This window comes from Chiloscyllium plagiosum, chromosome 41 (genome assembly GCF_004010195.1).
Source record: "Chiloscyllium plagiosum isolate BGI_BamShark_2017 chromosome 41, ASM401019v2, whole genome shotgun sequence".
Taxonomy (NCBI): domain Eukaryota; kingdom Metazoa; phylum Chordata; class Chondrichthyes; order Orectolobiformes; family Hemiscylliidae; genus Chiloscyllium; species Chiloscyllium plagiosum.
In genome coordinates this window covers 8795894-8823152 of record NC_057750.1, presented here as the reverse complement: position 1 = coordinate 8823152, position 27259 = coordinate 8795894, and the positions used below count along the sequence as shown (strand labels likewise).

The 27259-nt window shown below is 48.8% G+C and overlaps 1 protein-coding gene across 3 annotated transcripts; it reads left to right on the top strand.

Moving 5' to 3' along the window:
* The first annotated feature begins 3663 nt into the window (after positions 1 to 3663).
* egln2 (egl-9 family hypoxia-inducible factor 2) lies at positions 3664 to 23067 on the top strand. 3 transcript variants are annotated; one of them, XM_043680892.1, is made up of 5 exons: positions 3665 to 5176; positions 15181 to 15300; positions 16516 to 16589; positions 18534 to 18601; positions 20074 to 20692. In XM_043680892.1, the coding sequence occupies exons 1-5, from the start codon at positions 3995 to 3997 to the stop codon at positions 20118 to 20120; spliced, it is 1491 nt and encodes a 496-aa protein (XP_043536827.1). In that variant the 5' UTR covers positions 3665 to 3994; the 3' UTR covers positions 20121 to 20692. The 3 variants fall into 3 exon arrangements, with proteins under 3 accessions (XP_043536828.1, XP_043536827.1, XP_043536826.1); XM_043680891.1 differs by having other exon boundaries at positions 16516 to 16652; XM_043680893.1 differs by lacking the exons at positions 18534 to 18601; positions 20074 to 20692 and adding an exon at positions 22625 to 23067 and having other exon boundaries at positions 3664 to 5176; positions 16516 to 16652.
* Positions 23068 to 27259: the final 4192 nt, after the last annotated feature.

Genomic DNA, 27259 nt, shown 5'->3' with positions numbered 1-27259 from the left:
TTTACCTCGTTGATTTTAACCCTACTGCGAATCCTCTTGCAAGGATGCCTGCCTTGAAGAAGTTTGTAGTCCATTGTCATTTCAAATTTACATCCGTAAAGCTATTGGTGGGACTTCCTGATTCCAAGTATGACCCCAAACCTTCCTTCTCTATCTGGGCATATTTACGCTCTGCGTTACCCAAAGTGCTGGATCCATACACTTTTGGGTGTTCCTCTCCACTGGGCCGCCTTTGAGATAATACTAGCCCAATGCCTTGCAGGGAGGCATCATCTTGCCAGATCTCGCTTGGGGGAGAAAGTGAGGACTGCAGATGCTGGATGGCAGAGGAGATGACCTGGGGTGTGCAGTGAGAGAGGGACTCACTGAAATCCTTGGAGTCTCGCTTGGGGTCATGGTGTGCCAACACCTTCAAGGATGGTAGCTGTTTCTTCACTTCCGTAAAAGGCTATGGCTCAGCTATGTGACCATTTCCAAGGCTGACCCTTTCTTAGGGGTCAATGCCAAGGTGCCAGGATGGAGGCCAAGTTATGTATGAACTTTCCATAATAAGTCACTAGCACAAGGAAAGACCCAAGCTCTGGTACAGACATGGAAGCTGGGCCAGGTTTGATCACCCTCACTTTATCTTCCAACAGGTGTCACCCAGTCTGGTTGACTCTGTAGCCCATGTAGGTCACTTGGGGTGCCTGGAACACACACTTTTCCCTTCTAAGGCGTACGCCTGGGAGAAATGTCTAAGGACTATGTTCAAGTTCTCTAAGTGCTCCTTATTCATCTTCCCTGTTGTTAGCATGTCATCTATATAAATGGCAATTGGGGTAGATGTAAAATGTTCCTTGTCATCCACTGAAAAATTGCACAGGTGGACAATACTCCAAATGGCCATCTCCAATATTAGTGCAAACCCTGATGGGGATTAATTGTACCATATTTCTCGGAATCCTCATCTAACCACAATTGCAGGGTCACATGGCTCACGTCCTGCTTTGTGAAGGACAGCACCCCCCCCCCCAGCACCATCTTTATGCATAAATCCGCTGGGTGAGGGATTGGGTATGTATCCAGCAGTGAGAAACGGGATTTACCATTTGTTTAAAATCCCCACAAAGATGAACCGCCCCATCGGGCTTCACGATCAGTATGCCCGGAGCTGCCCATTCCACAAACTGGACTGGTTTTAATGGTTCCCTCCCTTTCCAGCCTCCTGATTTCTGCCTCTCCTTTTCCCTGTAAGGCAGGTGGCACTGAGCAGGCCTTGCAGAATCGTGGAATTACTTCCTGGTCAACATGCCAGCTCCATTGATAGACCCTAGACCTTCCTGAAGAACCTTCCGGTATTTAATTAGGACGTCAATCAGGCAGCCACTCTCTAATCGAGAAAGGTTGAGCCAGTCAAAGTGAATCTTTCTCAACCAATTTCACCCCATCGAGCTCGGGCCCAAACCTTTTACTACAATCAGTGGGAACTGAACCAGCTGTTTCTCATAAGAGACCGGAACCGAAGTTGTACCTTTTAATCTGTAAAGGTTCCTGGGTATAGGCTCTCAGTCTGACCGAGGTCTTGTGCAAACTAAAGGGTTGGAGTCCGGAGCGAATTTTGTTAAAGACTGGTTCTGCAATCACTGATATAGCCGCACTGGTATCGTCCTCCATTAGAACCGGGTCACCATTTCATCAGAGGTTTATTTCGATTGGTTCAGATTTGGATGTTGCTAAGCAATCTAACTGTTCCAGACCAGATGTAGGTGGGCTTTCCAGGGTGTGCACTCTCCAGCCTGCGAGCTCTCTTACTCAGTTGAGGTCTAGTTGGACTCTTTTGCTGTCTTGAGTCCACACACTGGCAGCAACTGCCCACCCGCACCCTGCAGGGAATTTGAACTGTTTGGGTTTGTTTTGGGGTTTAGTTGTGAGCTGAGCTAGAGTCCCTCTGTCCAGGATAATGTCCTGAGTGAGGCTGTGCAATTGCCTTCGCCCAAGCTCCGTCAGATTGGCGAGGGTGCCCACTTCCATCGGAATACCCTCAACTCATACGCTCCACTTACTGCATTTTCCAACGATAAAGCCAGGTGTAGTGCCTGGTTCAAGTCCAGTTGGGTTTCAGCTGGTAGGCACTTTTGCATGGTTATATCACAAACTGTCTCTCAGCATCTTATTTGGGCGGCACGGTGGCTCAATGGTTAGCACTGCTGCCTCACAGTGATAGGGACCCAGGTTCAATTCTAGCCTCGGGTGACTGTCTGTGTGGAGTTGGCACATTCTCCCCATGTCTGTGCAGGTTTGCTCTGGTTTCCTCCCACATTCCAAAAGGTGTGCAGGTCAGGGGAATTGGCCATGCTAAATTGCCCATAATGTTAGGTGCATTAGTCACGAGTAAATGTAGGGAAAAGGGTCTGGGTGGGTTTCTCTTCGGAGGGTCGGTATGGACTTGTTGGGCCAAAGGGCCTGTTTCCACATCATTAAGGATTTAATCTCATTAAGGATTAAACCAATGTCATATGCCTCTGCCAGTCATATTAAACTAGTCAACTCCTGATATGGACTCCCCTGGATCTCAAAATGCTGAGTAAAACCAATAGCACCTCGGAATGAGAGGATGCTTGGGGTCATAATATTCCTTAACTAAATCTGTCAACTCTTGAAAGGTTTAAGTATCCAGTGCCTCAGTTAGGCCCGAATAACTGAAAAAGCTGTGGGTCCACAAGCTGCCAGGGGAATTACTTGTTGCTTTCCACCTGTCCCAATGTCATTTGCCTGGAAAACATAACACATTCTTTCCACATCCTGGACCCAGTCTTGGATGGTGAGACTGAACGATCCAAGATTCCCAAATAATGGTATGATGTCAGAAATGCTTACCCCAACTCAAAGGCAACTGGTGCAAGTGAATTTCTCAGAAGCTTACCTTTCTGTCATCGGCACTGGGTGGGATGGACATTGGAGGGGCAGCGTGGGCTCAATGGGCCAAATGGCCTGCTTCCACACCATAAGCGTTCTGTGATTCCACACATGCTGTCGGTCCTGCTGAGATTTTCCAGCAATTTCTGCTTTTGCTTTCGGCTTCCGGCCTCTGCAGTTTTTGTTTTGGTTAATGAGGTGGGTTTGGTAAGATACCGTGATGATCTCACTATGGGCCTGTCCAAAAGAAAACTTGCTGACGCTGTCCCAGCTGAAATCAGCCATCTGTCTTTAAATTGTGCCAGTCCCTTGTGGGTACTGTTGGCTGTTCACCTGGGTGCTATTCCTTGTCTGGGCAGAGTCCCTCTGGTAGGCAGTGGTTCCTGTTCATGTGGGGTGGGGGAGGAGGGAAGCAGGGAGGGGGAGGTGTGGGAAGCAGAGAGGGGAAGGGGGGAGCNAGGTGGGGGAAGCAGAGGGGGAGGTGACGTGTGAGGGAGGGTGCAGTAGACACTTTGGCATGGTTTGGAAAGGGAGGGGAGTGTGGGTTGGGGGCATGAGATCCAAATGAGTGTATTCCAAGGGGGAGACAGCTTTAAGACTCTTGGTTGGAGGGGGGAGGGAAGGGGTCTCTGTGCCTTAGAGGAACAACTTTTAAGACTCCTGCTACCCACCCCCACTCACTGCTGCCCCCTACTGGGTGTAGGCTGGTACTGCCAGCCCCCACCCCCAGTCTGTTTCATGTCTGTTTACTGGGTCACGTGGGGAGGTTGTGCACGTGTAATTGACACAAGGGCTGATGGAGAAGAGGTGGCGGGGTTCGGGGCTCGGGCAGGGACCCTTCCTGCGGGCAATGCAGCCCCGGACACATGCAACTCGTTAAATGCAGCGCCGGGGAGGTGGTGGTCGATTGCAATTCGCCGAGGAGACTGTTTCCGAGGAGAGAGAGCGCGAAAGAGGAGAGAGAGAGAGAGAAGCGGCGGCGGTAATCCAGAGGCAGAGGGTGTGTGGGTGGGTGAGTCCCGGCCTGGTGAGGATGAGATGCCCGTGAGCCCGGTGCCGGGCTCTGCCAAGCCATGGCCCCGGGACGTGAGCTGAGATGGCAGAGCCGCCCCAGCCCCCGCCCCCGCCCCCGCCCCCGCCCGACTCCCTGAGGCTCTCGGCTCTGAGCTCTGCCCCCTGCCCCGCCGAGCCGCCAGCCCCGGCCGCTCTGCCCATGGGGCTGCAGGGCTTCCCCAGCCAGCCCGCGGCGGCTGGCAGGCCCCCCTGCCAACTCCTGCAGCCGGCTACCCACCTCAGGGGCACGGGCATGGGAGCGGAAGCGGGCGGAGACAATGTATCCTCTCCGCTGGATACAGTATCCCCTGGCACCCGAATGGTTACAGTATCCACTGGCACCCGAATGGTTACAGTATCCCCTGGCACCCACATGGTTACAGTATCCACTGGCACCCGAATGTCTACAGCATCTGGGGACTGCCAACTAGTTTCAGCACCCACTAGCTCTCGAACGGTTATGGGGTCTGTGGGCACTGTGCATAGCGAGAGTGCAAGGAAGCTGCCCCACCAACCGCCCCGCCATTCTCGGGACCTCCTGCTGACCATCGATCCTGTCCTCAGTACCCTTTCTGCCGGCCAGGAGGTGGCGAGCAGCAACTGCAGAAGGAGAGCCTTGGAGAGCCCGTGTCTGATGCCAGCCTCTTGCCTGTGGCAGGGAGGGAGTGGCGGGGGCCTTCAAGTGGATGGGAGCGATGCCCAGCTGTGCCCCAAGCGGAAAAGACTGGAAAACCTGGACAGTCCCAGCGGCCTGAGCCTGGTGAACGGCCACAGCGAGGATCCTGGCCCTGGCAAGGATGCCAAGTGGAAGAAAGAGGAGGATGAAAACGTGGCACCCTTGGGGTGCCAGGACGCTAATGCGATGGGCAGGGCAGCGCAGGACACGCACCTGAGATTGCAGATGCAGGACTTGGTCAACAACTACATTGTGCCCTGCATGAATTGCTATGGCATCTGTGTCAAGGACAATTTTCTCGGGGAGGGACTGGGGAATAAGGTCCTCATGGAAGTGCTGAGCCTACACCGGAATGGGATCCTGATGGACGGGAAGGTGGTCAGCCCCCTCAGTGTGCCCACCAGGAGCATCCGAGGAGACAAGATTGCCTGGGTGGATGGCAAGGAACAATCCTGTGCCAACATTGGCCTCTTGATGGCCAGGATCGATGAGCTGATCATCTATAGCACTGGCAGGCTGGGGGCATACATGATCAATGGGAGGACTAAGGTAAGGGAGTCATTGTTTGTTTGCAAGCTCCAATTGCATTGTGTTTTACCTGTCAGTAATTCACACTCTGTTATTAAGTTAGCGTTACATCGTAAGCAAGTGGGAAGGAAGATGATTTGAGCCATACCATCGAATCTCTTGTCCGTGTGTGTATATTTACATATAGGTAGTTCTGCTATTAGATGGTGGTTGCGTTCTCATATGACCCTGCACTACGCAAACATCACGCGATACAAATCACTGAGGCTGAGGGGTGACCTTAATAGAGGTTTATAAAATCATGAGGGACATGGATAGGGTAAATAGACAAGATCTTTTCCCTGGGGTAGGGGAGTCCAGAACTAGAGGGCATGGGTTTAAGGTGAGAGGGGAAAGATTTAAAAGGGACCTAAGGGGCAACATTTTCCGGACAGACAGTGATGCATGTATGGATTGAGCTGCCTGAGGGAGGGGTGGTGGCTGGTATAATTACAACATTTAAAAGGCATCTGGATGGGTATATGAATAGGAAGGGTGTAGAAGGATATGAACCAAATGCTGACAAATGGGACTAGATTAGGTTAGGATATGTGGTGGGCATGGACGAGTTGGACCAAAGGGTCTGTTTCTGTGCTGTACTTCTCTATGACTCTCTCAATCACGTTTAAAGTTTTGGCGATGCAATCGCGCTATAGCCAACAGGCGTTTTAAAAGTATGCGCTTTAGAAACAGCGTCCCCTATTTGTCAATGGTGTTACAAAGAATTCACGTTGACAAAATGTACGTTATAGCAGAGCGACCTGTATGTACATCTGTGTAAGGGCCCACACTCACTGAAGTTACAGTTGTAGACAGTCACTTTCAAATGATCTGAAAGTAAAAGAATGAACAGAGCTACAGGGAGAGGGCGGGTCAGGGGCTTGTGGCAAACTGGTTCTTCAGAACGGTTCGTGCCCCACCCCCAACCCATGGCATTTTTTTGCAACGTGTGTAAAACGCTGACAGGTTTTGATAGGCTAAATGCTGCCAGTCTGTTTTAACCCCCACCCCTTCAAACAAAGTAAGCGTGGGAGACTAGACCAGCTGACAGTCTCAGGACAAGGAGTCGGCCATTTTGGATCCAGGGGAGGTTTGTTTGTTCAGTGATTATGTAAACATTTATGACTGAGGTGATTAAATTTCTGGATACTCCAGGGGATTGGATGGGATATGGGGAGTGGGTGGGAAAGTGGGGTTGAGGCCTAGTAAATAGGAAGGGGAACAGGGCCCTGCTCCTGATTTGTGCATGTGCATACTTATTGATTTTTCTATTCAACCTGTTCAGGGATGTTATTGTACACCTCATGAGCAGGTGGGACTTGAACCCAGGTCTTTCTGGCCAGGGGTAGGGTCACTACCACTGTGCCACAAGAAGGCCCTGTGCACATGTACATTTATGTATGGCCTGAAGCTTTTGCCATTATGATGGGAAAGATTCATCACCAGTTTATTACGAGGTGCTGTGTAAATCCGATTAAGCTGCCTTTAGCCCATAATTGATAGAAATAGCCTTATCCTCAGGTTAATTTCCTGTAGGAAGGATGTTGTTCAACTTGAAAGGTTTCAGGAAAGATTTGCAAGGGTGGCCAGGGTTGGAGGGTTTGAGCTACAGGGAGAGGCTGAATAGACAGGAGCTGTTTTCCCTGGAGTGTCGGAGGCTGAAGGGTGACCTTTATAGAGGTTTATAAAATCATGAGGGGCATGGATAGGATAAACAGACAGTCTTTTCCCTGGGGTGGGGGAGTCCAGAACTAGAGGGCATAGGTTTAGATTGAGGGGGGAAAGATTTAAGGGGTCTTAAGGGACAACATTTTCACACAGAGGGTGGTACGTGTATGGAATGAGCTGCCAGAGGAAGTGGTGGAGGCTGGTACAATTACAGCATTTAAAAGGCATCTGGGATAGGTTTAGAGGCAAATGGGACTGGATTAGGTTAGGATATCTGATCGGCATGGATGAGTTAGACCGAAGGGTCTGTTTCCGTGCTGTACATCTCTATCCCTATCTCTCAGTAAAGGGCAGGGGTGGGATTTATTCTTGATTGCCTGGGAGCTGCTAATAAAACCCTCACTCTCGATGCACAGTAAGGGATACAGTGCTTTATTTTCCCCTCTGATTTAGTCCCTTCCCTGTCTTCCTGATACTATACACACACCATCTCTCTCTCTCGCACACGGAAACGGGCCCTTCGGCCCAACAAGTCCGTAACCCACCCAGATGCATTTCCCTACATTTATCCATGACTAATGCACCTAACACTATGAGCAGTTTAGCATGGCCAATTCACCCAACCTGCAAATCATTTGGAATGTGGGGTTTGAATTAGCCTCAATGGACTTTACTGTAAATACTCAACTGGCTGCAGTATTTTACTGGTTGTAGTCAAAAAACAAAAAAAAAGAGTCACAGTGGGAAGCTCTCCCAGATGTGTGTGATGGGGGTAAAGAAACTCCCCGTTGTTCTTCACGTTTAAGGGGAACATTCCCTCTCATGGTAAAATAGCTCACACCCCCCAAAAAGGAAAGCACGCTGGGTGGGGGCTTGAAGGATGGTAAGATATTGCAATTGATTATCAACTGAAAAAGAATGAAACAATGTGCATTTGTGTAGCATCTCAACCCCCAGCCATTCTGAATCTCTTTTGGAGCCAGCTTTGAAGCACAGTTGTTGTTGGTATGTAGGCAATATGGCAGCCAGCTCTCTCGATCTGCAGTGTGCTCATGACCAGGTCATTTTGTATTTCATGATGTGGTTGGAAGACAGGTTACTGATTAGAATTGCTGACCCTGGAATCACCTGGGAAAACTAGGAGAAAGTGAGGACTGCAGATGCTGGAGATCAGAGTCCAGGTTAGAGTTGTGCTGGAAAAGCACAGCAGGTCAGGCAGCATCCGAGGAGCAGGAAAATCGACGTATCGGGCAGGCGCCCTTCATCAGGAATGATGTTAAAAGACTAAGCGTTCTTCATCGGTGAGGGGGACGTCTGGGAGAATAGTAAAGACATGGCAGGACTGGGAGTTAGGAACTGATGAAGGGCTTATGTCCGAAACGTCGATTCTCCTGCTCCTCAGATGCTGCCTGACCTGCTGTGTTTTTCCAGCCCCACACTCTTACACCTGGGAAAACCACCACCTCTTTGAAATTAAGCCCATACCACCTGTTAATGCCCTGTAAGAGGGCAGATGGGACATTAGATTGATGTGACATCTTCAAACTGTATTGGATCCACCATGTTCACTTCATACTGCCCTCTTTAGTGTCATGAGTGATAGTCGGTGTGCTCTGAGGGAAATGGTGGGGGCGAGGGAGAGAATTTTTTTACCCATCTCCTGCTGCGATTCTAGCACAGTGACTCCTCAAACAGGAAGGATTACCGGCTTCAGACTAAGTTCCTTTTTGAGATTAGGAATTAGACACTGCACCTCTTTGTTACGATAGAGAGCAAAATGAACAATGCGGGCCATTTTGAACTTGGTAACGAGAGGTGCATTTATTTAGCTCCTTTCATGGTGACCGGACGTCACAACGAGCTACTTTTCCAAGCGTGGCCATTGTTGTCATCTCAGAAACACGTCTGTCAGTTTTCCTTGTTACACAGCAAGATCCCACAAACAGTGCTGTGGTAATGACCAATTAATTATTTTTGGTTGTTGTAATGAGGTGGGCTACAATGTGCGGGGCAGTGCCATTCTCTTCTTCAAAATGGCGGCATTCACAATCCGCCCAGCGCCATCATAAGCTCGAAGGCCTCGATTTGATTTGTCCTTGAGGTTATTACATCAGCACAGGTCATTGAGTGGGTGCCTGCCAACATTAAAATGCCCTTTTGGAGGACGTTATTTTTCTATCGGTGCCCTCATCACCACCCTGTCATAATCTGATCAGATCCTTCACAGAATTGGAGAACTTCTACAGTGTAGAATCAGGCCACTCGGCCCATCGAGCCCACACTGACCCTCCGAACAGTATTCCACCTGCCTTTCCCTATCCCTGTAACCCTGCATTTCTCATGGCTAACCCATCTAGCCTGTACATCCCTGGATACTACTGGACAATTAAGCGTGATCAATCCACCCTGACCTGCACATCTTTGGACTGTGGGAGGAAACCGGAGCACCCGGAGGGAACCCACCCAGACACGGGGAGAATGTGCAAACTCCACGCAGTCACCCGAAGCTGGAATCAAACCGGGGTCCCTGGTGCTGTGAGGCAGCAGATGCTAACCACTGAACCATCTTGCCACCTCAGTGGGGTACAGTACTGGTTGGGGATAGGTCTGTCTCTGTATAACACTGTGATACTATAATGCTAATGCTGATGGAATTTGAATTCAGGTTAATTAATAAGAAGCCTCCCCTGCTCCCAAACATAAGCTTGAGCCTGTGGTTTCTGAGTCCAGTGATATTCCCACTCCACAGTTATCTCCCACTACTGTAGAGGAGCAAATATCTGACTTCCTGTCTAATTGGTTCTGTCAGACAGCATGCCTGCCATGTTGCGATTCTGGCTTCTCGTTTAAAGTTTCAGAGGCTGTAGTTACATAAGACTCACGGTGAGGATAAAGAGACCCCAGTCAGGAAGACGCGAGTTACTGTGTCAAGGCAATAACCTTTCATCTCTCCAGATGCTTCCTGACCTGCTGAGCATTTCCAGCATGTTTCTGTTTTTGAATTCAGATTTGAACGCAGCTCCCGCAGGTAAAAGGTCAGTGTTCATATCCCTGCACCACCCAGTTCCTGGTGTGATGAATTTATATTTTGCCTATTGTGTGGTGGCTGAGTGTTTGGTCAGGTCAGTAACACTCCCGGAAGGTGTGAAGTGTTTGTGGGGGTTTTTTTCTCCCCGTTGTTGTGCAGCCCGTGGGAAGCGACGGTTGGTTTGTTTATTTCTGTATACAGCCTTTCGAATCTCGTAATATTTGGATTGCGTAAAAAGTCTTACCAGAGGCCGCTCTGTCATTGTAAGAACAAGTTTGTCACAAAGACCAGTGAGACACAGGGTTCTCTTTGTGAATTCATTTTGGATACAGAGTCACACTGCATGGAAACAGACCCTTCGGCCCAACCGGTCCATGCCGACCATAATCTGAAACTAAACTAGTCCCACCTGCCTGCTCCTGGCCCCATATCCCTCCAAACCTTTCCTCTCCATGTACGTTTATCTTTTAAATGTTGTAGCGTTACCTGCATCCACCATGTTTATTATTTTATTTTCCTAATTTATTCCTATAACCTTTAAATTTGGGTTATTTGCTTCTTTACTTCTGTAATTTATTTTGTTGATCTTGAGTATCAGTATCTAGGTATCTTTGTACCTAAGGTGGTGCTGTAATGTGGTGACTGAACTTTTTATTGTACTCACTTGAGTGCATGTGCCAGTAAAACTTGTTCACTTCCTTTGGAAATATATTTCACACAAACCACTCTGTGTTTTTAAAAAAAAAACAAATTGCCCCTCATGTCTTTTTAAAATCTTTCTCCTCTTATCTTAAGAATATGTCCACTAGTCTTGAAATCCCCCACCCCAGGGAAAAGGCCTTGGCTATTCACCCTATCCATGTCCCTCATGATTTTATAAACCTCTATAAGGTCACCCCTCAGCCTCCGACGTTCCAGGGAAAATTAGACCCAGCCTATCCAAACGACTCAAATAGTCTGGTTACCTGGCAACGTACTGGTAAATCTGAACCCTCTCCTGTATAATCATATCCTTCCTATAACAGGCCAACCAGAGCTGAATGCCGCACTAACTTAGTTCGTATTTGTTTCTGTGGGGGTGGGGCGTGAGTTTGCGTTGTGTTTACATCTCCCATCCTAATGGTGCTGACTCCCAGGCAATGGAAAACATGATGCACAATGGCAGATGCTGGCAGACCGGCTGAGCTTTTCCAGCAATTTCTGTTTTTGTTTCTGATTTTCAGCATCTGCAGTTCTTCTGGCTTTGATTAAATTTGACGTGTTCACCGAGGTAACGAACTCCTGATTCTGTGCTGGCCTCCACGACATTCCAAACTGCTCTGCAGCCAATCGACAACTTCCAATGCTGAGCACTGACATTGTGCAGCGCAGGCAGTGTGGCAGCCATTTTTGTGCACAGCAGGCTCCCAAAACCAACAATGGGGTAATGACCCAATAATCTGCTTTTCTGTGTCCCAAGCCTTTGGCGAAAGGATTTACTTGAGGGATGCATATGGGCAAGATGTGTTTGAGTGCATGTTCACGTCTGAATGCATTTTAGAACCACAGAGAAAGTGACAGGACAGGTCCAATGGCCTCCTTCTGCGCTATCTATATCAGCTGAGTCATAGAGTCCCTACGTAGTGGAAGGAGGTCATTTGTTTCATCATGCCCTTACCAAGCCTCCAAAGAGCATCCCACCCAGACCCACCCTCTACTCCATCCCTGTAACCCCACATTTCCCCATGGCTAACCCACCTAGCCTGCACATCCGTGGACACTGCAGAGCAATTTAGCACGGCCTTGCACCCTCCCCTCCACATCTTTGGACTGTGGGAGGAAACCAGAGCACCCGGAGGAAACCCACATGGACAAGGGAAGAATGTGCAAACTCCACACACACAGTCGCCCGAGGCTGGAATCAAACCCGGGTCCCTGGGGCCTGAGAGTAAACTTGCCATTTGGGTATCAATCCGAGTTCTTTTTGGATGAGCGGATGGAAAGGTGATATGGGCCAGGAGCAGGGAGGTGGGACTAGTTTAGTTTCAGATTATGGTCAGCATGGACTGGTTGGGCCGAAGGGTCTGTTTCCATGCAGTATGACTCTGTATCCAAAATGAATTCACAAAGAGAACACTGTGTCTCACTGGTCTTTGTGACAAAACTGTTCTTGCAATGAGAGAGCAGCCTCTGGTAAACTAACCACAATGTGGGTAGTCTATTTGGTCAGTAATTTCTGTCCCTCCTGCCCTTGCGACACAAAATGAGAGGTGGGAGGAAGCTCCTGTGGAGTGCTAACACCAGCTTCGACTAGTTAGGCCGAATGGCCCAATTCTGCAGTACTTTCTGTGTGGCTGTCCTTCAATGAGACACCAACTAAAATCCCATCTTTTCCCTCTGGACTAAGGAACAAATTCCCGAGCTGATTTGAAGGAGAATTCTCATGTCCAAGCCAACATTCCATCCCCTGACCTGTGCTGTCAAAAGAAGTCTAAGCAGTGATATCTCGTACAGAATTGTCTGTGGAATCCTGCTGTTCACAAAATGGCTGGCCCCAGTCAGCCTACATACAAATGGGTCCAGTGTGGAAATTAACAGTGGGTTGCTGGAGAGACTTTGAGATGTGTTGCAGAAACAAGCTGCTGCTTTACTCACTGCCCCTTTTGCGACAGGTCTGTGAGGCAGCAAGGCTCAAGCTAATTGCAGGAAGGCTGAAATGACAGTGAGGAAATCGTAGGCCGCACCATGACTCTGATCTGCTGCAGGCCTTAACCCAATCCCGTCCGCATCCCCATCTTTTCCCCAAACTATGGACCTTACTGCTTCATCTTTTCGCATTTTTATTTTTCTTTTATAAATCTTTACCCCTGGTGCTGTTTGGGAGGAGTGGAGCCGGGGAAAGACTGCCAGTTACCATGGTAACTATGTGCTGTGTGTGAGAGAGAACAGGTGAACACATCTGTTGCAGCATTTTTGTCCCTTTTGGTATTGACTGTTGTGACAGTGGGCCACGGACTACGCCATTCTCTGGTTGACACGTTGGAAATTCTATGCTGTTGAAATGGGGTCCAAATGACCCTTGCTCAAAGATAGAAGATACAAAGGAAAGGCAAAGAGGTGCATTAGTCAGGGGTAAATAATAGGGTCGGGGAATGGGTCTGAGTGGGTTACTCTTCGGAGGGTCGGTGTGGACTTGTTGGGCTAAATGGCCTGTTTCCATACTGTAGGGAATCTAATCAATGGCTTAGTGGTATGATCACTGGACTGTTAATCCAGAGACCCAGGTAATGTTCTGGGTTCAAATCCCACTATGGTAGATGGAATTAAGAGTCTGATGATCAATTGTTAGGAAAAACCCATCTGATTCACTAATGTCCTTTAGGGAAAGAATCTGCCATCCTTACCCAGTCTGGCCTACATATGACTCTAGACCCACAGCAACATGGTTGACTCTTAACTGCCCTCTGGGCAATTAGGGATGGGGATTAAATGCTGGATTGGCCAGCAATATCCTCATAGAGTCATAGAGATGTACACCATGGAAAAAGACCCTTTGGTCCAGCACGTCCATGCCGACCAGAAATCCCAATCCAATCTAGTCCCACCTGCCATCACCTGGCCCATATCCCTCCAAACCCTTCCTGTTCATATACCCATCCAAATGCCTCTTAAATGTTGTAATTGTACCAGCTTCCACCACTTTCTCTGGAAGCTCATTCCATACACGTACCACCTTCTGTGTGAAAATGTTGTCCCTTAAGACCCCTTAAATCTTTCCCCCCTCAACCTAAACCTATGCCCTCTAGTTCTGGACTCCCTGACCCCAGGGAAATGACTTTGCCTATTTACCCTATCCATGCCCCTCATGATTTGATAAACCTCTATAAAGTCACCCCTCAGCCTCCGATGCTCCAGGGAAAACAGCCCCAGCTTGTTCAGCCTTTCCCTATAGCTCAAATCCTCCAACCCTGGCAACATCCTGAATTAATAAGGGAAGGAAGAACACCATTGGATTGTGGTCAAATGGATATGGGTGTAAACTGATTAAAAAGAAACTAGTTCATTGGTCGATGGACAGTTGGTACTGGGATGCCAGTTGGTACTGGGATGCCAGACAGTATCTGGTGTGATTTGGGGACCATATTGGTTTTTAATGGCCAGTGATGTGAGTTATTCAGCTGGTTGCTAATCCTTAATAGGACACTTTTGGACTTTAATTTGTAAAGTTCACTGAACTACAGTAGCTCCCAGTCAAACCTTCCTTTTCAGATGCCCCCATCTTGTCTCTTTCTCTGAGATCTCGTACTCTTGAGAATTCTGGCCTCTCAAGGGTCCCCAGTTTTTACTCATTCTGCTGTTGGCAGCTGTCCCTCCGGTTGCCGAGACACCAAACTCTGGACTTCCTGTCTGCCACTAGCTCTCCTATCAAGTCGCTCCTTTGGTACCTGCCTCTGTAGGTCGGCAGCCCTAATGTCTCCTGTGGCTTGCTGTCACGTTGTGTTTGATAAAGCTGCTGTGATTTTTTTTTTAGGTGTGGGTTATATGGAGTGTGTGGCTGACTGAAATAAAACGCTCATGTCACTGTCTTCCAGAGTAAAACATTGATCCCTTTGTAGCGGTTTTGAAATCCTCGATCTCTGATTCAAAGGAGAATACATTACCCTCTGAGCCAAGCTGATGTAGAGCAATTGACACATTCAGGGATCTTCCTAATCATCTACTGCAGATATAAGCTCCAGAATAATTTTACAAAAAATAAAAACAATATTGTAAGTGTAAAGGAGAGACCAAAAGGGGGGTTGTCCAATGACTCAAACAAGATTAACAAGAAAGTCAGGATTGTCAAGATCTGAGTGTTTTTCTGTATAAATTATACAGTCGGTGTCTATTCAGCAGGATAAGGATGACTCACTGTGTAACTGTACAGAGTCAGGCTTAATTCAGCAGGGTAAGGGTCACTCACTGTGTAACTGTACAGAGGGTTTATTCAGCAGGGTAAGGGTCACTCACTGTGTAACTGTACAGAGACAGGGTTTATTCAGCAGGGTAAGGGTCACTCACTGTGTAACTGCACAGAGTCAGGGTTTATTCAGTATAAGGGTGACTCGCAGAGTTCTGCATGTGGTTACATTTTGAGTGACCCTGGCTCAGCTGAACACGGGAAGATAAACCGAATGAGAGAATGCTCCATTGTTGTTGTGAGGCTCCCTGCCTGAGTGAAGGCTGCTGCAGGACAGTCCCTCGGTTGTTGCTTCACTGCAGTCCCATTGTTATCTCTATTAACCTGGCTGTTTTTTCTCTCTCTCTGTAGGCGATGGTGGCTTGCTACCCCGGGCACGGAACTGGGTACGTCCGACACATTGACAACCCGAATGGTGATGGGCGATGTGTCACGTGTATTTATTATCTGAACAGGGACTGGGATATCAACGTAAGTCTTGCTGCTTTCATCCTGCCCGTTCTATCCTTCTTATTTGTTTACGGGATGTGGGTGCAACTGGCTGGGCCAGCACATATTGCCCGTCCCTAATTGCCCCCTTGAGAAGGTGGGGGTGAGCTGCCTTCTTGAACTGCTGCAGTCCGTTTGGCTGTGGGTTGACCCACAATGCCCTAAGGGAGGGAATTCTAGGATTCTGACCCAGCGACACTGAAGGAACGGCGATATATTTCCAAGTCAGGATGGTGGGTGGAGGGGAACTTGCAGAGGGTGGTGTTCCCATGTATCCGCTGCCCTTGTCCTTCTGGATGGTCATGCTCATGTGTTTGGAAGGTGCTGTCTGAGGATCTTTGGATGAATTTCTGCTGTGTATCCTGCTCATGGTACACACTGCTGCTACTGAGCGTCGGTGGGGGAAGGAATGGATATTGATGGTAATTGATGGGGTGCCAATCAAACAAATTGATTGCTGTGTTTTCCATATTGCAACAGTGACTCCACTTCAGGGGCACTTAACTGGGATGTTGTGAAAGAGGAAATAAAAATACTAAACCTTTCTAACCTCTGTTCCCAGGTGGCAAGGAGCCAACATCAAAGGAGTGTGTGGGACACTGTGTCTATCCCTGTCCTGGGTGTGTTTGATGGGGTACAGTGTAGAGGGAGCTTTACTCTGTATCTAACCCCGTGCTGTCCCTGTCCTGGGAGTGTTTGGGGGACAGTGTAGAGGGAGTTTTACCCTGTATCTAACCCTTGCTGTCCCTGTCCTGGAAGAGTTTGATGGGGGACAGTCTAAAAGAGTAGAGAGAGTTTTACTCAGTATCCAACCCAATGTTGTACCTGTCCTTAGCATTGTTTGATGGGGTCAGTGCAGAGAGAGCTTTACTTTTATTTTAAGAGTAGAGGAAGCAGGGTTGATGTTGAACTCCCTCCATCACAGTAATCTGGGTGTAACCAGAAGGAGTGCGGTGGTTCAGATTGAGTGTCTGCTGAGGGGCTTGAACCTGGCACCTTGTGATTTGGAACTGAGTGTGCTGTTTCCATTGAGGCACTGTGGGCTGTCCCCCATCACAGCGGGGGATGTGTGAGGGCAGCACGTGGCTTACTGTGTCTCTCTGACAGGAAGTGATGCAGTGTGCATATCTGGTGACATATCCCATAGTGAGCTGCCAAGATTCCCTTATTCATGCCTGTCCCGCTTTCTTTCCCTAGGTCCATGGTGGCTTGCTACAGATATTTCCGGAAAACCGCTCGGAGGTTGCGAACATTGAGCCTTTATTTGACAGGTTATTAATTTTCTGGTCTGACCGTAGGAACCCACATGAAGTAAAACCTGCTTTTGCTACCAGGTAATGAGGAGCAAGAAAGTAATTTTGGACAGTGCCAGTAGGAGGCAGCGACGAGTGGGTTTGGGTGAAGAGGCCATTATACATTAACAAAGACAGGTCTGTCAGTGTATAACACTGGGATATGGGACTGGTGGGGACAGGTCTGTCTCTATAACACTGGGGTACAGTACTGGGTGGGTACAGGTCTGTCGCTGTATAACACTGGGGTACAGTACTGGTGGGGACATGTCTGTCAGTATATAACACTGGGGTATGGGACTGGTGGGGACAGGTCTGTCTCTATAACACTGGGATATAGTACTGGTGGGGACAGGTATGTCACTGTATAACATTAGAGTGTGGGAGTAGTGGGGATAGGTCTGTCACTGTACAACACGGGTACAGTGCTGGTGGGGACAGGTCTGTCTGTATAACACTGGGGTACAGTGCTGTCTCTGTATAACACTGGGGTACAGTACTGGTGGGGACAGGTCTGTCATTGTATAACACTGGGGTACAGTACTGGGTGGGGACTGGTCTGTCTCTGTATAACACTGGGGTACAGTACTGGGGGGACAGGTCTGTCTCTGTGTAACACTGGGGTACAGTACTGGGTGGGGACAGGTCTGTCTCTGTATAACACTGGGGTACAGTACTGGTGGGGAATTCATAATGTTGAAGGATATTATGTAACTAAGTTCTAGAACTCATCAAAATGAAGCAGTCCATTGTTAGCTTGTTGCGATACAAGGATGTTGCTTTGGAATGAGCTGTGTTTTTTTTCCTCACAATCAGAGCACTGACTACACCGAATGGGAAGGTTCCTATTGTCTTTGGATCCTTTCCCTACACCGACAGTGGCATTGTCCTATTTGCATTTGCGTTCATCTCTGAAGAATCCCTCAATCCCTACGTCAGTAACCTCCCAGTGTATGCCCCTTTAAAGAGGCTCGCCCAAGGCAGGGACTGGCTTTTCCTGTGGCTGGGGATGTGAGCAGAGACCTCCAATCCCAGCTTCCAGCTAAATATAATCTCCAGGCACTTCCCACTGGGGTTCTGGGGGATGGACACAGTCATCTCCTGCTGAAGGGGTTTGAATCCGACTGCAGTGTGTGATTGTATTGTTTCTCAGTCTGGAACCTGGGTCCCCTTTATCAGGCTTTCCCTTTTACCCCCACCCCGCGCTCCTCTATTCCAGCCCTCCCCCCTACACTGACAGTAGAACTCTGCCTCATTTCCTGAGTTGGTCCACATCACCAAACTGGATTTGGGTGATGGGCTTCACCGACTGGTGAGGGACAGAGTAAACTCTGAACTCTTTCCCCTGGAAGTTGAGAAGAATGAAGAGATGGGTTTATTGAAATGTGTAAGATTCCCGAGGGACATAGAGACGGAGAGGTTACCCTTCACTGGGAAATCTGGAACCCAGAGAGGGGCATTTATTTATTTGATTTCAATTATTATTCTGTCATTTACCGAGGTATAATGACAGGTTGTGTTTTGCGTGTTGTACAGACAGGTCATACCATACAAAGTCCATTAGAGTCATAGAACATCAGCCAAGGCAGGACTCAAACCCAGTACGTTATCCAGGTCTCAGGATTAATAGTGCCGCGATAATACCACTTGGCCGTTGGACCCATGCTGTTGGCGTCAAGTGTACTAGCTGTGTAAACAATGAGCTAACCTACTCCTTTCCCTCCAACCCCCATCGGCCAGGACACCGTGAGGCGTTGTTACTTAGAAAAATCTGTTTCAACAGCCGCGTTGTTTTTACATCCAGCATTTTCCCTTGGCACCGCTGAGGAGAACAGGGTTAACCAAACTGGACAAGAGGGTGCTGCGTTAGATAGATGGCTGTCCTGACCACGTCTTCCCCCCCCCCCTCTCTCTCCCCCTCAGGTACGCCATTACTGTCTGGTATTTTGATGGAAAGGAACGCATCGCAGCCAAAGAGCGATTTAGGAAAGGTATGGACTTCTCATACACTCCCTGTCAGCCTTTTGAATAGTTTGTCGAGGCCTGAGTGCCTCAAAGGTGTAGGATTCTGAGCTCTACAGCCCTGAGCTAAGAGTGTGGACCAGGCAGGAAGTGTGGGTGGGAGGTTTGGGAGCTGTGACCGAAACCATGCAAGGAATCGAAAGAGCAAGCAAGGAGAAGCTCCCTCTAGCAGAGGAAGAGCTGGTTAACGAGAGAATCCATCGAATTAGAATCCCTACACTGCAGAAAGAGGCCACTTGGCCCATCAAGTCTGCACCAGCCCTCCAAAGAGCATCCTGATCCCCCTTCACCCATCCTCCATCTGGGATTCTATCCCCACTCAGACTGGGGACAGTGCAGATGTGAAAGATCCGGGGGCTTCTGCTTGTTACATCACCAGTGATGCAGAAACGTATTGCATGAAGGGGAGGCCATTCAGCCCCTTCTTTTCCCATGGTAGCTCCTCACAAGAGGTCTGAACTTAGTCCCGCTCTGTCCTGCACACACTGTTCAAGCTTTACCCTGCAATTTTTATATAATTCCCTTAAGTTACCACAATCTTTCATGATGTGGAGGTGCCAGTGTTGGACCTGGGTGGACAACATCAAAGGTCACACGACACCAGGTTATAATCCAACAGGTTTGTTTGAAATAACAAGCTTCAGGTAAAGAAGGAGCAGCGCTCCGAAAGCTTGTGATTTCAAATAAACCTGTCAGACTATAACCTGGTGTCGTGTGATTTCTGACAATCTATCAGGCAGTGAGTGGCAGATTGTGACAACATTGTTTCCCTTTAAATAAAATCTCCTCTGATTTGTTTGTGAATTATTTTAAGTCTGTTTTCTGCTGGAGGGTGTAGTTCCTCCTCATTTACTCTGATGGAGCAGTGGTGATTGAGGGACTCTGTTCCTCCAGAGGAAAGGCTGTTGAGAGAGGAGATAGGGCAGGGGTGGGCAGAATCACGGGGTGGGGGTGTCTGGGCACAGTGAAGAGAGAAGGAAGTATTCCCTCGTCGTGAAAGAGTTGAACACCAGAGGGCGCAGATCGAAACTTGGTCGCGCGAGAAGCACTGAAAACGATGAGGAGAGAGCCCACGCAGCGAGTGGTTGGGATCTGGAATTTATTGTCAGGGGCTCGTTCTGAACGGGAAGCCTGTGCCGGGAGAAGGCGGAATGGAGAGGCAGGAGTCTGGAAGAATGTAGTAAGCCCTGTCCCGAGGATGGGTTACACCCGAAATGTCAACCTCTCCTCCTGCCTGGCCTGCTGTCTTCTTCCAGCCTCCTGCCTTTGGATTCCAGTATTCGCAGGCTTTATTTCCTGTCTCTAACCAGGGAGAAGGCAGAGGCTGGGAGTGCGCGGGATACTTGGCAGGAGAGAGCCAGTCTGATGGCGATGGGCTGAGTGGCCTCCTCTGGCATTGTCCCAAATCTCTGATCCTGTTAAACGTCTCCTCTCTTCACAGCTTCTGCTCAGAAGGCTTTGCAGTTCACCCAGACCAGTACAACGTAGGGTCCAGTCAGACAGGAACCACTCCCACCCCATCCAACGAGCAGATGGATTGCATGCGCTGAGCTGGTGTTGAGTCATCGACCCTCCTCCTCCTCCATCCACCTCAAGGGCTCTCCGTCCAACACCCACCAACCCACCCAGCTGACCCCACCTCCATACACCGTCCTGGGGCACCTTGAAACAGCGGTTCGGTTCACTAAGGACCACCGAGTTCTTCAAACTGACAAGAAACGACAGGCGAAGGGTCACCGGAGCAGCGTTTAACCCTCCACTGTGCATTATGGGGACTTGCACATTGACAGTGTACAGAGAAAAATCGTTTGTTGGACTTGTTACTCTGCCCCTCAGCAATCATTGTGTGTTTGGGGTCAGAAAGCTTTACTTTCAGTTCAAAAGAAGAGAGACAGACTTTACTCTGTATCTAACCCTGAGCTGTCCCTGTCCTGGGAGTGTTTGATGGGGACAGTGTAGAGGAAGCTTTACTCTGTATCTTACCCCATGCTGGCAAAGAAAATTGTTTGTTATTCAGAGACACACAGCCTTGATACGGATAAACTTCCCTTTGCAAATAACACGCTCTCATTGCCTTGTTTTAAAGTTGAACCTTCTATTCCAGATATGGTTTGTTGGGTGGGGAGGGGGATGGGAGTTAAAGGGCAAAGTGTCCAGTTCCTAGACCCTGCCCTCAAGCATTGGCCTTAGTTATTCAAAGACCGCTTCCCAACTCTCCTTCCCAACTCCCCCAAACTTCAGATAAATGAATGGACCATCTCCTTCCTGAAGATCTTATCGATGGAGCAGGCCCCTGGGATGGTGCTGAGGAAACCCTTGGGAGGCTCCTTTCCTTGTTCTCACCCCGCTCCCCCACTATCCCGGCTGCCCCATTCCAGTTGGGGGTCAGGACTGTGGAAAGCGAGCCCTCAAACACTCAGCGTCTCCTCGTTATTAAAACCGCGCACAGGTCCTCCCGTTTCAAACTCCCCTCTGGGGCGTCTTGTCCAGCATCAGAAAGGACCACGCCAGTTAATGGACCTTTTGAGCTCTGAACCTTTGCCTTTAAGGTGAGTAGCAGACTCAATAAACGAACACTGAAAGAACCACGGATGCTGTAAATCAGAAACAAGAACCGAAATTACTGGAAAAGCTCAACAGGTCCGGCAGCATCTGTGGAGAGAAATCAGAGTTAGCGTTTTGGATCTGGTGACCCCCCCTCCTCAGCACAGCGGTTCTGAGGACCTTTCTCCGGATGTTCCTGGTTTAGTTTTTGGTCCCTGAATAAGTAATTCCTTCTCTCTTCGGAAAGTGGATCTGATTTGTTTTTTGCGGAAGGTCACTGTGAGCCTGTAATGGCTGGCACCCTCCGGCCTGGGACTGCCAACTTCTCCAGGATTGTCCTGGAGATTCCGGAGACGGTCAGTGATGCCCCCAAAACACTGTCACCCCCTCAAACCCTGAGGGGTGGGGGGTGGGGGGAGGAATCTGTCTCTGTCTAAGAAAGAAAATGTATCTAATCGTCTTCTGACTATGTTTGGAAAGATTGCGGAGCTGGCCATGTAAGGGAAGTTTGATTGTTGGACAGGAATCTTCCCACGTGTGTGTGTGCAGGGAGAGTCTGTAGTCGGGCTGAGAAGGTGGGACACTGCCGATGGACTGGGGGGGGGGGGGGGGGGGGGGGGGGTGACCGGTTGGGCACTGGGAGGGGATGTCATGTGATAAAGGTATTGGTGACTCCATTGACCGCAGTGGGTCCAGTCGGGTTGGTGGGATTCTGGGGAATGGAGGGGGGAGGGTCACGTTTCACCAATGGGTTGTGGGTCTGGTCTTGCGCTCCAATTTCGGAGGAAATGCATCGTTTTCACTTCCACCCTCAACCCTTCCTCCCCCCACCCCCCCACCTCTAAACCCTAGACTGGAGTGGAAGGGTGAATGACAGTAGGACAGCAGTGGATACACAGGAATGAGGAGTAGGCCATTTGGCCCCCTTGTGTCTGCTTGATAGGACCGTGACCTGATCTGATTGTAGTCTCAAAGCCACTGCCCTCTCTGTCCCCTGTAACCGTTGACTCCCTGATCAATCAAAGTCCATCTAACTCAGCCTTAGATTAGATTAGATTACAGTGTGGAAACAGGCCCTTCGGCCCAACAAGTCCACACCGACCCGCCGAAGCGCAACCCACCCATACCCCTACATTTACCCCTATACCTAACACTACGGGCAATTTAGCATGGCCAATTCACCTGACCCTGCACATCTTTGGACTGTGGGAGGAAACCGGAGCACCCAGAGGAAACCCACGCAGACACGGGGAGAACGTGCAAACTTCACAAAGCATGATGTGGGAAATGAAACCGGGTCTCTTGCGCTGTGAGGCAGCAGTGCTAACCAATGTCTCACCGTGCCGCCTTGAATACGTTCAATACGCCAGGCCTCCAGAGCTCCCCGGTGAAGAATATTCCGTGCACTGTCTCTCTCTCACGATTTCTCTCTCTCTCTCTCTCTGCAGCTTAAATGACCCCTAATTTTTCAACCATGTCCCCACAGTTTGGGACTCACTGTAGGGCGATAACACACCAGCATCCAGGTGACAGGAGGAAGGAGTCTGCTTCACTCACTCTACCTGGAGAACAGGCAGTGGCTTTACCTGCCCACATTCCTGATGAAGAGCTCCTGCTCGAAACGTCGACTCTCCTGCTCCTCGGATACTGCCTGACCGGCTGTGCTTTTCCAGCGCCACACTCTTTACTTCTGCCTGGTATCTGAGCCAAACTGTTCAGCGTCCCACCTGTAGGATGGATCACCAATCCTCGCTCTATGAGGGGCTGGAGTATGGGACGTTTAGCTGGGGTGACTGTTTGTCTCTGGCCCCAGCACTTTCTCGCCTCCCTGCATTACATCAGTGAAGGAAGGGCAGTATCTGATTAAAACTGAACTGTTTACTCTTGCAAAGTGGATCCTGTTTCATCTGTTGGCCTTTAAAGTTCCTCTCGTGTTAGGAAGAGGGGCATTTGCATTTGCTCCCCCCCCATTAATACCTCCTTTCTCCCTCTCGCCTCCCTGCTGTGCCTATTTCTGTGACCAGCCCCTATTTCTGTGACCAGTTTGTCCCATGGGGAGAGATTGAGGAGTTTAGGCCTGCGCTCGCCCCTGGTCTGGGCCTGCCCTTCGCCCCGGGTTCGAGGAGAACGAGAGGACATCTTATTGCGGTCTATAAGGTGTTAAAGGGAGTTGACAAAATAGACGTGGAGAGGACGTTTCCTCGTGTGGAGCAATCCACACTGAGAGGTCATTGCTTTGGGATAAAGGTTGGTTTTAAAACATGGATGAGGAGGAATTACTTCTCTCAAAGGATCACAAATCTGTGGCATTCACTCCCCCCAGAAAGCAGCATTTGCTGGGGCCTGGGTGAATCTGAGGAGGAGTTGGACAGAGTTTTGAAATGTAATGGGTAAAAGGATGATGGGGAGTGGGCAGGAGTGTGGAGTTGAGGCCAAGATGAGATTAGACCTGATTGTAAAAAGTGGGTGGAGCAGGCTTGAGGGGTTGAATGGCCTACTCATAGTCCTTAACCCTCTCAGATCTGGCCTCTCACACATATCTAATTTCTGTTGTCCCACCATGAGCAACCTTGTCTCCATTTGCCTAGGAGCTAACCTCTTTGACTTGTCTCCATGTCTCTATGTAACTTTTAAGACCATCCTTAAAGCCTACCTCTATCTTTAAGCATCTTGTCATCTGCCCCCTGATAACTGCTCTGCATCATGTTTTGCTTTGATACCTGAGAATGTCAAAGGCCCAGCCTTTCCAGTCTATTTTTATGTCTCAAACCTGCCATTCCTGGTAACATCCTGGTAAATCTCTTCTGAGTCCTCCCCTTTCCTAGAGCAGGGTGCCCAGAAGGGCCCTCACCAACATCTTGTACATCTCAATATGACGTCCCAACGCCTACACTCAAAAGGTCAGAGCAATTAAGGCAAGGAGATTGATGATGACCTTACCTCTGCCTATGATTCCGTGGACACTCTACCCTGGATCTTCGTGATTATCGTTCAGAGCCAATGTTCTTTCCCCAACCCCCCCCCAAATACATCATCACAATCAGTGAGGTTCAAACGTGACAATGGAATAAAAATAGAAATTGCTAGAGAAACTCATCAGATCTGTGGAAAGAAAGCAGAGTCAACACAGAACAGTAGAGACCAGGAACAGGCCCTTTGGCCCACCATATCTGTGCTGAACACGAAGCCATTCTAGACTAATCCCATCATGGTCTTCTATTCCCTGTTTCTGTCTCAATGCCACTATTGACTTGATTCTGTCATCTCCCCTGGTAACGTGTCCTGGGCACTGACCACACACATCTCATATAAACGGTTCCCCCTCTCACCATAAACCTATGGCCTTGAGGATTTGACATTTCCGTGCTGGGAACAGGCAGACTCTACACAGACGATTGCCCAAGGCTAGAATTGAACCTGGGTCTCCGTTGTTGTGAGACAGCAGTGCTGGCCACTGTGCCACCCCACTCCTTACCACAGAATAAAAGGGAGCCAATTTCAGACTGAGATGAGGAGGAATTTCCTCTCTCAGAGGGCTGAGAGTCTTTGGAACTCCTTTGCACAGGGAGTTGTGGGGGCAGAGACTTTGTATATTTAAGGCTGAGAGAGATCGATCCTTGATTAGTCGGGCAAAAAGCAGGAAAGTGGATGTGAGGAATGTTGGATCAGCTGCGATCCTATCACATGGTGGAGCAGGCTTGAAGGGCCGAATGGCCTATTTCTGTTCCTATTTTTTACAGTATATAGGATGTAGAGCTGAGGTTAAAATCAGATCAGCCATGGTCTTATTGAATGGCATTGTAGGCTTGAAGAGGCCTGTTGTTGCTTGATTCCACCCTCGCTGAAAATGTGTTGCTGGAAAAGCGCAGCAGGTCAGGCAGCATCCAAGGAGCAGGAGAATCGACGTTTCGGGCATGAGCCCTTCTTCAGGAACCACCCTTGGGCGACTGTCTGTGTCGGGTTTGCGCATTCTCCCCGAGTCTGTGGGTTTCCTCCCACTTTCCAAAGATGTGCAGGTCAGGATGGGTTGGTGATTCTAAATTTCCCCATTGTGTCCAGGAACGTGTAGGCTAGGTGGGAAATGCAGGGTTACAGGATTGGGTGGGATGCTCTTCAGAGGGTCGGTGTGGACTCGATGGGCCGAATGGCCTGTTTCCACACTGTAGGGATTTATGAATTCTTCCACAGAAGTCTAAACGGTGCTCTAAAATGGGAAATGCATGAATATCTATTTGATCCCAATATGCCGTCCATTTTATGGGCACAGGAGGTCAGGTCATGGCTGAGAAGTGAGGATTGGCCTGATTTTAATCTCTGAACTCACGGAGTTGAGCGTTTGCAACGATGACCTGTTGTGTACTCCGATACCAGGAGCATTTCAGATTACAGAAGAAACCAATGCGTGAGCACAAGCCTTATCTCCTGTTCAGAATTCCACTGAGACAATATTTTCAATGAACCAGTAAGCAGCTATGTCCTGGCAGCTGAGATACGGCAATGAATACAAATCTTTATTCATCTTATCGCAGCCTATTCTTCCTGCAGTTCATTACTATCCAGTCCCATAATCAGCAACAGTTAATTGCTTTTCAATCAAGCGAATCTGTTGGCTTTCCAATTCCCTTTTATCCAGCCCCATTGGAGTCTATATTCCTAGAAGTTCTACATTACACAGAGAAATGTCATGATTCGGAGATGTCGGTGTTGGACTGGGGTGTACAAAGTTAAAAATCACACAATCACCTGATGAAGGAGCGTCGCTCCGAAAGCTAGTGTGCTTCCAAGTAAACCTGTTGGACTATAACCTGGTGTTGTGTGATTTTTAACAGAGAAATGTGGAATTAAAGTCAGAGACTTCTGTACATTGTTGTCTGCTGCCCTCTGCTGGAATGTACTTGTATACCCGAGAAAGGGAAGTATAGATCATAAGTTGTATTTGTATAACACCTTTAGCCTCAAGACATTTTACTGGAATGTTATCAGCAAAATAATGACACTGAACCACAGAAGGGCAGATAGTCAAAAGTATGGTTGAAGAGATTGTGTCTTTTCTCAAAAAAACTCAAACCAATCTGTCGAGGCTTCTAGAGTCATACAGCACAGAAATATCCTTCGGCCTAAGTCATCCATACTGACCAGGTATCCCAATCTGAACCAGTCCAATTTGCCTGGACTTGGCCCATATCCCTCTAATTTTTTTCCTATTCATGTACATATCCAAATATCTTTTAAATTGTGCCAGCCTCTACCACTTCCTGTGGCAGCTCATTCCATACACACACCAATCCTAAGTTACCCCTTAGGTCCCTTTTAAATCTTTCCCCTCTCACGTTAAACCTATTCCCTCTAGTTTTGGACTCCCCCCATCCTTGGAAAAAGATCTTGGCTATTCACCCTGTCCACACCCTTAATAATTTTATAAACCTCTATAGAGTCACCCTTTAGCCTCTGACACTCCAGCGAAGAAAGTCCCAGCCTTTTCAGCCTCTCCCTATAGTTCAAACTGTCCAACCCTGGCAACATCCCTATAAATCTTTTGTGTACCCTTTCTATATCCTTCCTACAACAGCGTGACCAGAATTGAATGCAAAAGCCTAACCAATGTCTTGTACAACTGTAACATGACCCCCCGACTCCTGTACTCAGTGTACTGACCAATGAAAGCAAATGTGCCAAATGCCTTCTCCACTACCCTATCTACCTGTGATTTCGCCTTAAGGAACTATGAACCTGCACTCCAAGGTCATCAACACTCCCCAGGACCTTACCATTAGGTATATAAGATCTGCCCTGATTTGCCTTTCCAAAATGCAGCACCTCAAATTTATCTAATTTAAACTCCTGCTGCCCCTTGGTCCATTGCCCCACATGACTAAGATCTTGCATTTTTCGTCCTGCATTCATGAAAACGCTTCAAGGGTAAAACCAACATTAATACTGCACGTGAGGAGAGTGTGGGTGGGAGGGAGGGGGAGTAGGAAGGCCACTGAGGGGAGCAGGAAGGGGGAAAGAGGAAGGGGACTGAGGGACAGGGAAGGGGTGGAGAGTAGGATGTGATTACGGAGGGAGGAAGGGGTCCAAGG